The sequence below is a fragment of the Vulpes vulpes genome, chromosome 13, assembly GCF_048418805.1.
Source record: "Vulpes vulpes isolate BD-2025 chromosome 13, VulVul3, whole genome shotgun sequence".
In the NCBI taxonomy this organism is placed as follows: Eukaryota; Metazoa; Chordata; class Mammalia; order Carnivora; family Canidae; genus Vulpes; species Vulpes vulpes.
In genome coordinates this window covers 29048593-29061535 of record NC_132792.1, presented here as the reverse complement: position 1 = coordinate 29061535, position 12943 = coordinate 29048593, and the positions used below count along the sequence as shown (strand labels likewise).

Below are 12943 nucleotides of genomic sequence, written 5' to 3'. Positions count from 1 at the left end.
GTTTTCTAATTTTGGTTCAAACATTCCATTCACCTCTTCACGTGGAATCTCTTCCAGAACAAGGCTTTAACACAGCCATAGTCAGTTCTACCCTCAAGGTATCATTCATCCCCAACCAATAATATGCAGATAATCAAATATGAAGAATATTCCCAAATTGTGCATCAATATTATAGTAAGATTATAACTATAAGATGTACATTATAAACGGCTAAATATTATCATTCATATTTTACTAATAGAGTTTTTTTTGTTGCTGTTGGTTCAAAGAAGGACTACCTTTAGGCTTGTCATTAAACTATCTGTGATAAGGGATTTACTAATCTAGTTAATACCATGAAAAATAAAGGAATATATTTAAAGAATAATGTATAACCGAGAATAGAAAAATATTAACATGCAAAATAACTCATCTAATGAAACATGTTCATTCAATAAACTATGCCTTTCTAAATTAGGCTGAATATTTTTTATATAAATTTATTTTTCTTTTTATACCTTAAATTAGTACAACTAAATTTTCTCCAATTGATAAATCTTTATTCTTTTAGCTATAATAATATAACATTTTTAAAACTATGCTCTATACACGTCTGAGTTGCTAGCAAGGAAAGGGCCAAAGAAATATTGCAGTAGGTTCTAACAGCTGCTTCAACCAAAATATATAAGTTTTATGGATTTTATACATTATGATATTTTGTAAGAACTTTCTTTTTTTTTTTTTCTTAAAGATTTTATTTATTTATTCATAGAGACAGAGAGAGAGAGGCAGAGACACAGGCAGAAGGAGAAGCAGGCATCATACAGAGAGCCTGACGTGGGACTCGATCCCGGGTCTCCAGGACCACGCCCTGGGCTGCAGGCGGCGCTAAACCGCTGCGCCACCGGAGCTGCCCGAGAATTTTCTTTATAAGGTTACATATTCTACTGCAAAAACAAAAACAAAACCTTAAGTGAATTAAACTTAGTGCAACCAATAATGGGACAAATTGACTATTTGTGCCTTTGGATGTGATAAAATGGCAAGTACAATACTATTTATATAGCATTTTTGTCAAAAAGACTTAATTTGAATCTCATCAGGAGCGAATAATAAGATAAATTGAGAAAGGGACTTTTTTTTTTTTTTTGAGAAAAATTGACCTAGATTGTTTAAGAATATTTATGGTAGATATGTGGTAGATCACAGATATAATTAATGACCCTGGACTGGGGCCTGAAGCCAAATCAATAAACAGACAAAAATACAAATCAGTAGAACACTTCAGGGACAGTGGGGTATAGTTTTCAATATTGAAATATAATTAATTGGGATCCCTGGGTGGCGCAGCGGTTTGGTGCCTGCCTTTGGCCCAGGGCGCAATCCTGGAGACCTGGGATCGAATCCCATGTCGGGCTCCCGATGCATGGAGCCTGCTTCTCCCTCTGCCTGTGTCTCTGCCTCTCTCTGTGACTATCATGAATAAATAAATTAAATCTTTAAAAAAAAATAAATGAAATATAATTAATCTTTTTATTAAAACCAGTAATAAATTTCTTGAGCATGATGAAAATTGAATTAAAAATAAGTAAATATTTTTCATGGTTGCATGGTATTTAAATTTGTCTAATACAAAGTATGTTTGCATACTCTTTCTGATTGGATCCCTATAACTAAATGGTGAGGATGATAGGGGAGAGGGCGTTATTCCTATTAAGGATGAGAAAACTAAGGTATAAAAGTGATTTATCCAAGGTATAGCTAGATTGTGCTACTGTCAACTTGGTTAATCTGGGAAGTATGTTTCCCAGAATTTCCCTTCCTTATATGGTTCCAAGATAGAGATGACCAAAAAAGAATATTGTGTGAGATCTGGAAGGTGGAAGTGAAGCAGTAGTCTGACTTAGACCATCAGTAGATATGGCAAAGATGCCTGACAGTTCCCAGCTTTGCATTCCCAGTCCCTTTCCACTTTGCATCCAGCTTACTTTCCCATGCTGTCAGTGGCTCCAGACCCACCATCAGATGCTTGCTTGGTAACATAGCTACACTGAAGTAACATCTTTCCGTGTATCTCCCTGCTTTGTGGTCCTCCTCTGGACATCCTTGATTTCTTGGATTTCCCTGCAAGCTCCAACTGGTCTAGACCCAAGCCAGGGTTTTCACGCATTTGTGTTACTGAACCTTTTTAAAATTTTCCACCTTTGCCTTCCAGACCTTACTTCCCCAGCTCATTTCACAGTGGTATAAAGTATAATGTGTATAACAAATCTGTTATTTCTGTAATGCTGATGGCTCTGTTCTTCTGAACAATGATACAACCAACTTGGTTTTATGGATATTGAAGCCACACTTCACTATTTAATAATTTCCGGATCTTCAGATTCCTATTCCAAAGCACTTCCTAGTAGATCATAACATCTCCCCAAACCCACAATTTGTTATTTTTGAAGCATTTGTTATGGTAGTAGTGTTTGTGCATTTGCTTTTATCTCTGAATATTAGGACCAGCAAGGTTTTCATAAGTAAAAGGTCACTGTAAGCCCTAAACTGATGTTTCCAGGAGACTGATAGTTCCTTTTACTAAAGTATTTAATAGATCAAAACTTAATTATTTATCAAAGAAACAAGGAGGCATAAAATGAAAAAGAATATATACACAAAGATAACTCTAGGTATAAGGAACTTTACAAATACTTAATTTATAGACAGAAAATTGAGAACAAAAGAGATAAGATAATGCCCATGGACATTCAAATTATTAAAGACAGAAATAGGATCAGAAGAAATGATTTTATCTGTTAGAATATGTGGTTTAAATGCATGTAATTCTAGAAGGTAACTCCTGGATTCCCATTTATGGAGAGATGGCCATATGATGGGCAGTTATGAGATCAAAGCCCAAATAACTGACTCATATCAGTAACCGTGACTTTGTACCATGTCTGTTTTCTCATGTAAAAACAAGGTATCTGATTCATACATGTGCTCATCAAATATTAGCTATTAGCTGTTACTTAATATTTTAGCTAACTTAGGTATATATCTTGAATTTTGATAAAAATGGTTCCTATACTTGAGAAGCTTAGAAATAGTAGAAAAGGGCAACACGTAGTTATTTAATAAATACTATAATAGAATGTGGACACTGGGTAGTTATCCACAGATTGTTATGGATCTATGGGAGCATAAAACATCCAAACTGGCCTGAGAGTGAGGGTGATGCATTTTTCTGGGAAATCAGTGTAGGGAGACTTACACGGGAGGGCTCTCAGGATCAATCCCTGTGGCAGAGTGAAAAAGTAGCATTGAATAGAGAGAGGGTGGTTCACACACAGTTACAGTAAAGAGCTCAGCTAATCTCAAGTGGAATTCTGGAACTGGGATGACCCTTCAGAATTGTCCCAAATTGGGGCAAAGAGTCCTTTATACACTCTTATATTGACTAATCATTGGATGCAATCTGTCTGCAGGAAGAACAGTGACCTTCAGTGATGTGACAGCCACAGGCAATGCTCAGGCAGGGGACTCTGACCACAAGCTGTAAATCAAAAACATTTCCAGAAGTTGAGAGGAGTGCTATAGTTCTGAAGGGAGACTATGGGTGAGTTACACATTACAGCACATATCATAATAGAAATATTGGGGGAAAACTTCCTGGAACAAAGGAGAATCTTAAAGGTTCTCCATCCAAAGTTGAGTTTATGTGTGGGGGTAGAGATAAAACATTAAAACACGCATCCAAAGTTGAGTTTATGTGTGGGGGTAGAGATAAAACATTAAAACACGCATCCAAAGTTGAGTTTATGTGTGGGGGTAGAGATATAACATTTAAAAAGACATAGAAGGTTTTGAGAAATTGCAAGTAGTTTCTAGAATGTAATCATAATGAGGGGGTATCTGGTTGGGTGAGGTTGTAGGAGAGTATATTAGTGATAGCTGAATGAGTAGGTAGGGCTAAGTCATAAACACTTTTAAGTGACAGACTTTAGCCTACAGATTTTTTTTTAATGAGAGAGGGAGAAAGTGTGAGTGGAGGAAGAGGGGGAGAGGAGACAGAATCTTAAGCATGCTCTACACTGATGTGGGGCCCTGTCTCACAACCCTAAGATCATGACCTGAGCCCAAATCAAGAGTTGGATGTTTAACTGACTGAGCCAAATCAAGAGTTGGATATTTAACTGACTGAGCCACCCAGGTACCCCTAGCCTATAGTTATTTGAACATTGCTTAAATATATGAATGAGGGCAGAGACCAAAGTCATATTATCTTTTAGAAAAACCATCCTAACAATAGTGTGGGTGATATATTTGAAAGCATCAAGATTGGAGACAGGAAAGCTGTACAATAGTTTAGGTGTTAGATGACAAGGGCCTGAATAATACTACCTCTCTAGAGGAAGTATTTAATAATTTCACATTAATTGTGTGTTATTTTACATGATGTGTTTATCATGACACTCTCACATTATTTTTTCTTATTTATATTCTCCTAGGTTTCACAGATTTTATTTTCTATCTGAGAAACTCATTTGGAGTTTCCTTAGAGGATACAAGGAAAATATGTTATTCTATGTACACTGTAAGCTTATCTATCCATTCAACAACACTTTCTTTTATCAGTATGTGTCCAGAGCATGAGAAAGATTTTTTAAAATTAGATTTATACATTATGACCACAGCTATTATAACAGTTTCCAAAATAAAATTTCTCTTAAGACAGAATACTTAAAAAAACTCTCAAAAAATCATCTGAACTTAATTTGGAAGAGGAAAAAATATAGAAAATTTAAAAATATAATAAAACAAAAACCTACATGAATTCCAAAGCTGTGTTTTTAGTTGAAATTTATTTGAGTTTGAGAAGTCAGTTGACCAAAGCCTCAGTTTCTTTATATTTAAAATGTATCTAATATTTATCTCAAAAATTCATTGTGAGGATTGAATGCCTAAAGTGTTAAAAAAATTTAATTAATTATAAAACGGTATACAAATGCTAGTATTAGTCCTTTTAATGAATTACCACAATGAGACATGCCTTCCTAATTCAGAAGGAAGAGAAATAAGTGGGGGAAGAGCAGCAGCAAAGTTGGACATCTGGAGCTCTAGCTCAGGCCACGCTTGGTGTTCCTGGCTGAGTGAGTGATGATACAGGTGGGGAGGGAAGTCACACGGGTATACTACCTTTTCAAGCTTCTGTTTGATTTTCTCTAAAAGAGTAAGGAAGACCATTTGATAGTGTGTTATTTTAAGTAAGTTTCCACCAGAATAGGTATTATGTTTTAATGAGTTCTAATTTCCCATTTGATGCCAACATGAATTTTATACTTAATAGCATGACAAGGTGATGATTACAGACCTATTTTCTGCTAGGTTCTGGCAGGAGAGAGGTCCAGAGCCACCAACTTTAGTACAGCAGTATTGCAGAGTAGAAACCACACCAAACTAGGTAGGAGTCAAACATCCCATATTTAAGTCTTTCTCCTTCCTTGGGAAAAATGTTGCATATTTCTGGATCTCAGCTTTCTTTGCTTGACAACCCAGAGGTTTGGAATTAAAGTATTAACTGCCTTCTGGATTTATAATCATAGGTCTCAAGGTTCACAAAATGGGGATCCCAGAGTGTGTGGCTCACTCTATCTGGGAAGACTTGCTGTTCAGTCATAGATGTGCATCAGATGGGTGAAGGTCAGACTCATACAGTGAAGGGATGGGAAATGGCTCAATGTGGGCAGTGGGGCATTCTAAGAGGAAACATGTGCTCCTTCCTCACACAGATACCAGGATGACAGTCGCACCATGTACCCTGAAGCCTACTTTGGATTCTGACAATCTTCCTAAACCTTCCCATGCACTCTTTGTCTTAATATCACCCCAGCTTCACAAGCACATGTTCATACACACACACACACACACACACACACACACACCTACCTACCTACCTACTAAGAGCTAAGAGACATTTTGGAAAGGAACCAAAGCAAATTCTTCAGGAGCCTAGAAAAAGACTAGACTAATTATTTGCTAGTCCTATTGTCAGGCTGTCTGACGTTAGCCAAGTTTCATATAGTTTCAAGTTTCAGGTCAAAACATTTACATAAGAGTACCCCTGATGTTTTACAGTGGTTTCTCTTGTTATAAAACTCCCCAAATATTGACCTCTTTGGAAACATTTCTTCTTACACTCCATTGCATTTTATAAATGTCTCTTCTTTGGTTTCTTGAGTTGCCATTATGTACACCCTCACCACCCTCCCATGAGACGATGAAAACTCTTAGATTCATTTCTCATCCCTCTGTTGTGGTGACATCATCACTGTTTGTTAAGAAAATGATTCTTATGTCTCCAAGGATACAATCCCATGCATAATATATTAAAATGAGATGTGTTCATGAAAATGTCGTAGATTCAAACTCTACAGGAACAGTATGTCTCAGAAAGACATAAGCAGCAGAAACAGTTGAGCTACATGATGGCCACACAGGTTGGAAAAAGAGGAGAAGGCTTTGGTTGCTGCGGTTGCATTTGCTCAAAGCTAGGTGCCAACACTTTAATGTACACAATCATGTTTTCAAAGCTGATATAGAATCGTTACAATATGGAGAGTTAGAAATCATTGCAAAATTAATTTACTGATTATGAAACCCCGTCATACACAATTACTAAGGACCTGCTATGTGCCAGATATTGCGTTAATGAGTAGTGATATAAAAGTAAAGGAAGGGATCCCTGGGTGGCGCAGCGGTTTGGCGCCTGCCTTTGGCCCAGGGCGCGATCCTGGAGACCCGGGATCGAATCCCACATCAGGCTCCCGGTGCATGGAGCCTGCTTCTCCCTCCGCCTGTGTCTCTGCCTCTCTCTCTCTCTCTGTGACTATCATAAATAAATAAAAAATTAAAAAAAAAAAAAAAAAAAAATAAAAGTAAAGGAAATACATTCCCTGTTCTCAAGAAATGCCAGCCAGTTATTTAGTGACCTAGCTAGTTACAAAGCTGAACTCTGAGGTCTGGGAGACTAGAGATCTCATCACTGACTGCAAAATTAGCAGTGTCTAGTAGGGTTCCTGGAACACAGAAGTAACACAATAAGGGTTTGGGGAATGAATTTACCATACCACATTACTTGTTAGCCATTTCTTAATGTTTTTTTTTTTTTTCCTAGTGTACATGCTGCTCATTGAAAAAAAATCAGAGATGTTAATAGGCAAATGTATAGTTTGTCTGCTTGTACATCCAGAATTTTGTGTATATTGATCCGGTTATTTGAATTTATTTTTGCCTTCACATTATTTACCAAAAAGTTCTAAATTATGCCCCACTTTATCTTTTATGTACATCATAAAAAACATAACATTTTACCTCTTCTTTGCCACTTTCAAAACAATGTGAAAGATAATAATCTAAGAAAGGTAAATAAAGTTTAAATAGGGGATCCCTGAGTGGCTCAGCTGTTTAGCGCCTGCCTTTGGCCCAGGGCATGATCCTGGAGTCCTGGGGATTGAGACCCGCATCGGGCTCCCTGCATGGAGCCTGCATCTCCTTCTGCCTGTGTCTCTGCCTCTCCCTCTCTCTCTCTCTCTCTCTGTGTGTGTGTCTGTGTGTGTGTGTCTCATGAATAAATAAATAAAATCTTAAAAAAAATAAAAATAAAGTATAAATATAACACCTTTTGATAGAAAGGGGTACTTATTTGAAGTACCCCTGAGTTTGAGTCAATTCTCTGTCATCAATTTTGTGCATATGAATTCACAACACCGATCTCATCATAGTAACAACAATAAGAACTACAACAATGATAATATTGTGCTGGACTTAATTCCTCATCCTCTAGAATCTGAGCCAACATTAAAACAATCCATCTGTGAAAATTGAAATTTAATGCTTTTAAGAAGTCTTGACCGAGTGTTTTTGTATCACTACCATAGGCCTAGACAACCTAATTTTCATTTTGAAGCATGACTTGCATCATTTCTGTCTTTTCCACTTTTCCAGTATAACTAGTAGGTGGTGAGGCCCAAGGTAGCTGAGCCCTACATGAAAGGAGACTTACCTGTAGTTCTGCTTTTCGTTTCCTATGTGGAATCTGTCATATTGTGAATAGGCTCGGTTTCCTTCCCAGTCCATTAACTCAATTCTTAGTGTGTACTGCCTCTGACTGGTAATGGCAAAAATAAACTCATTCCCCAGCCAATATTCGCCAGAGGGATTTCCAAAACCCTACGAAAAACGATAGACATGTGATTGTTATTTCAGAGAAAACTTCTTATCAGGTTTAATATTAACTACATCCTAAATAATAAGAAAACCTTCTTTGAAAGTAAAGATTACTTTTCACATTTTTACACACTTTTTTCCAATTACTGACTCAGTAATTTTCTGTTATGCTTCCCTCCATTGGGCCTTATATCAAATTCTTATTACAATAAAGGCTGATGTTCAAATCTGTGGAAGTTAAGATGATTTCAGATTAAATCGATCTGGTTAATAGGTTTGATCTGTCACTTCTCTGTCACAGCTTACTTTTATATGTACATATATATATAAATTTATTTTTATTGGTGTTCAATTTGCCAACATATAGTATTCTATATGTTATTACACCCAGTGCTCATCCAATCAAGTGCCCCCTCAGTGCCCATCACCCAGTCACCCCCACCCCCCGCCCACCTCCCCTTCCACCACCCCTAGTTCATTTCCCAGAGTTACAAGTCTCTCATGTTCTGTCTCCCTTTCTGATATTTCCCACTCATTTTTTTCTCCTTTCCCCTTTATTCCCTTTCACTATTTTTTATATTCCCCAAATGAATGAGACCATATAATGTTTGTCCTTCTCCGACTGACTTATTTCACTCAGCATAATACCCTCCAGTTCCATCCACTTTGAAGCAAATGGTGGGTATTTGTCATTTCTAAGGGCTGAGTAATATTCCATTGTATACATAGACCACAGCTTCTTTATCCATTCATCTTTTGATGGACACCGAGGCTCCTTCCACAGTTTGGCTATTGTGGACATTGCTGCTATAAACATCGGGGTGCAGGTGTCCCGACATTTCACTGCATCTGTATCTTTGGGGTAAATCCCCAGCATTGCAATTGCTGGGTCGTAGGGCAGATCTATTTTTAACTCTTTGAGGAACCTCCACACAGTTTTCCAGAGTGGCTGCACCAGTTCACATTCCCACCAACAGTGCAAGAGGGTTCCCCTTTCTCCACATCCTCTCCAACATTTGTGGTTTCCTGCCTTGTTAATTTTCACCATTCTCACTGGTGTGAGGTGGTATCTCATTGTGGTTTTGGTTTGTATTTCCCTGATGGCCAGTGATGCGGAGCATTTTCTCATGTGTTTGTTGGCCATGTCTATGTCTTCCTCTGTGAGATTTCTGTTCATGTCTTTTGCCCATTTCATGATTGGATTGTTTGTTTCTTTGCTGTTGAGTTTAATAAGTTCTTTATAGATCTTGGATACTAGCCCTTTATCTGATATGTCATTTGCAAATATCTTCTCCCATTCTGTAGGTTGTCTTTTAGTTTTGTTGACTGTATCTTTTGCTGTGCAGAAGCTTCTTATCTTGATGAAGTCCCAATAGTTCATTTTTGCTTTTGTTTCTCTTGCCTTCATGGATGTATCTTGCAAGAAGTTACTGTGGCCAAGTTCAAAAAGGGTGTTGCCTGTGTTCTTCTCTAGGATTTTGATGGAATCTTGTCTCACATTTAGATCTTTCATCCATTTTGAGTTTATCTTTGTGAATGGTGCAAGAGAGTGGTCTAATTTCATTCTTCTGCATGTGGATGTCCAATTTTCCCTGCACCATTTATTGAAGAGACTTTTTTCCAGTGGATAGTCTTTCCTCTTTTGTCGAATATTAGTTGACCATAAAGTTGAGGGTCCACTTCTGGATTCTCTATTCTGTTCCATTGATCTATGTGTCTGTTTTTGTGCCAGTACCACACTGTCTTGATGACCACAGCTTTGTAATACAACCTGAAATCTGGCATTGTGATGCCCCCAGCGTTGGTTTTCTTTTTTTAATATTCCCCTGGCTATTCAGGGTCTTTTCTGATTCCACACAAATCTTAAAATAATTTGTTCCAACTCTCTGAAGAAAGTCCATGGTATTTTGATAGGGGTTGCATTAAACGTGTAAATTGCCCTGGGTAACATTGACATTTTCACAATATTAATTCTGCCAATCCATGAGCATGGAATATTTTTCCATCTCTTTGTGTCACAGCTTACTTTTGAAAATGTTTCTAAAACACTAGCTAATTGAATATTTTGAACATAATTTAAATGTTTTTAATCAATATTATCAGGGTATTATCAGATAAGTTATTTAACAATATTATTATTTTGTTGTTGCTATTACTATTATTATTAAGGAATCAAATTATGCTTAGATAATAACTTATATTACTAGACCCCTGACTTTTCTAGCTTTCACGTTTTCATTTTTAAATAAAATAAGCAAGCCTGCAAATCCAGGACTAGCGTTGTTTAAATGCTTTACTGGTATAGATCTGGTATTGAGGCAGAAGGTTGACCTGGAAGAGTTAGTGCGTGAATCTATCTGGCTGCTCTGCACCTGAATCTTAACATGACTCTTGTTCTCCTTAGGGCAATCCCAGTCATGGTCGTTAAGTGTTCAAAAATTGTTTCTTTGTGGGGAAAGAAAAAATAGTCTTCAAAGGAAAGCCAGCTCTTAATGTTAGTTACGTTAGTGATAGGAAAATAAAGAACTCTAAGAAACTGCTGGCATTCTAGATTTGGGTATTCAGTTTCTGAATTCCCAAAAGTATTCTTGGTAATGTTTGAAGTTGAGTGCAATTCTTGAACTACATATTTGTCTTACTGACCAAACTGTGAGCTCCTTGAGGACAGAAGCTGTGCTGTATTTGTGAATCTTCAAAGACTAGTGGAATGCTGGCATATATACTGGGTACTCCATACGCATTATTGAAGTTGGAAGGAAAGAAGGAAGAAAGGGAGGAAGGACAGGAGGGAGGCAGGTGGGAAAACACTATTGCACTTTATAATGACATTGGAGAAGTACCCTAAAACATATTTCTTGTCGTAGATAATTTGGCTGAGTCTCAGGGAGGTGTTTTTTTTTAAAAGTGTCCAGGGAATCATAATCACTGGAGCTCTGTCTGAAAAAAGAAAACAAAAACAAAAACAAAACAAAACTCCTAGCTCCACAGTGATTCAAAATATTTGAGAACTAGCCCATGAATCTAGATTCAAACAAGTTCCCCATTTGTCCCTGTGTACATTAATATTTTAAAGGCACACTGCCAGCATCACTGGAGATACTCTGAAGTTTCAGAAAGAAACTGATTCTGTTAATTGAGGTGTTCATTTATAACGGTTTTGCTTTATCCATGTTAAGAAATATGAGGGTAGGGATCCCTGGGTGGCTCAGTGGTTGAGCATCTGCCTTCAGCCTAGGGCGTGATGCTGGAGACCCAGGATCGAGTCCCACATCGGGCTTCCTGCATGGAGCCTGCTTCTCCCTCTGCCTGTGTCTCTGCCTGCCTCTCTCTGTGTGTCTCTCATAAATAAATAAATAAAGTCTTTAAAAAAAAAGAAATATGAGGGTAGTACTAAGATAATCACAGCACTCCTCCTTTTCTCAACACAGATGTAGAATTTGGAAACCTTGATTTGTTTGGTTTTTTTTTTTTCAAATTTAGTGTATATCAACTTTATAGAATTATAACTACAGTAGAGGTATTCTTTTAAAAAATCTATTAAGATTCTATTTTTATTTAAAGATTCTATTTATTCATTTTATTTGAGAAAGAGAGAGAGCAGGGGGAGGGGAAGAGGGCAAGGGAGAAAATCTTAAGCGGATTCCACACCCAGCATGGAGTCCAATGAAGAGGGTCCAATCCCAGGACCCTGAGATTATGACTTGAGCCAAAACCAAGAGTCAGATGCTCACTCAACTGACTGAGCCACCCAGGCACCCCAACAGTAGAAGTATTCTTAACTTCTTTCCCCTTTAACAAACTTAACACATGAATCACTGTTCTCCACTCCTTCTTTAAAATATATTGATATCCAAAGAAAACTAAATGCATTAAATACATTTGTATACTACTGTCTCTGCCAACTGAGTTACTTACTAAACGTCAGTTGTGTTGGTCCCCAAAGCATTTACTCTAGTTCTGTTATTGTAATGATAAGACTCACAATTTTATGTAAATAAATTAAATATTAGTGGGAAAAGGGGTCATTTGTTTTGTTCTGTTTTGTTTTTGATAAAACTTAATTTAAACATTAGGTTTGCTCCATAAAAGCAAATCACTAAAACAATGCGTTTGAGTTATGTTTATTGCAGCAATTCTAAAAGACTGGAAAAATAAAACGTTAGAGGATTTTAACTTACATTGCTTTGTGCGTGTTTTACTTGCTCTGGTTAAAAAACAAAACAAAACAAAACAAAACAGAAGGTAGAAATTTGATGCATTCAATTACGGGAAAGTTCTAAGAACCACTGACTCAGAATTCCAGGCTTTGGCCCTACGTTTTAAAAAATGGGTACATGAACATGTAATTGTATGCTTAGAGTTAAAATTAAATGCATTAGTGTATGTAAGCACACTTTTAAAGTCAACACCCTTCATCTGAATGATGGCACTGGGTGTATGTATGCTCCCCTGAAGACCATCTACTTTATAGCTCAGAGCAAAGATGTAAGACCTATAGAAGTCAATATTCCAGGGTTCTCTTGCTTCTCTGTTCCTAAGATGCACAAGTCATATTCTGCCAAAGTTCCACAGTGACAGGGAATATTACAGCAATTTAGTATGTGCTAAGAATTTTACACATTTTCATGGTGGTAATACTACATATCAGAAAGAAGAGTAAAGCTTACCTTCTCTAATGAATAAGCAAAACAGAAAGTTAGAGGGCACTGAAAGTTAAAGAATTAGCACATTCTCAGTTGCAGCAGCCAC

At 37.1% G+C, this 12943-nt stretch overlaps 1 protein-coding gene across 2 annotated transcripts in view; it reads right to left on the bottom strand.

Annotated features, from left to right (window-relative positions):
- The window catches only part of ANGPT1 (angiopoietin 1), a 245057-nt gene that overhangs the window by 27883 nt on the left and 204231 nt on the right, over nucleotides 1-12943 (bottom strand). For both annotated transcript variants that reach the window (XM_025994852.2, XM_025994851.2), the window contains exon 7: nucleotides 8031-8197. In XM_025994852.2, coding sequence (XP_025850637.1) covers nucleotides 8031-8197 — 167 coding nt within the window. The remainder of the gene's footprint in view (nucleotides 1-8030; nucleotides 8198-12943) is intronic.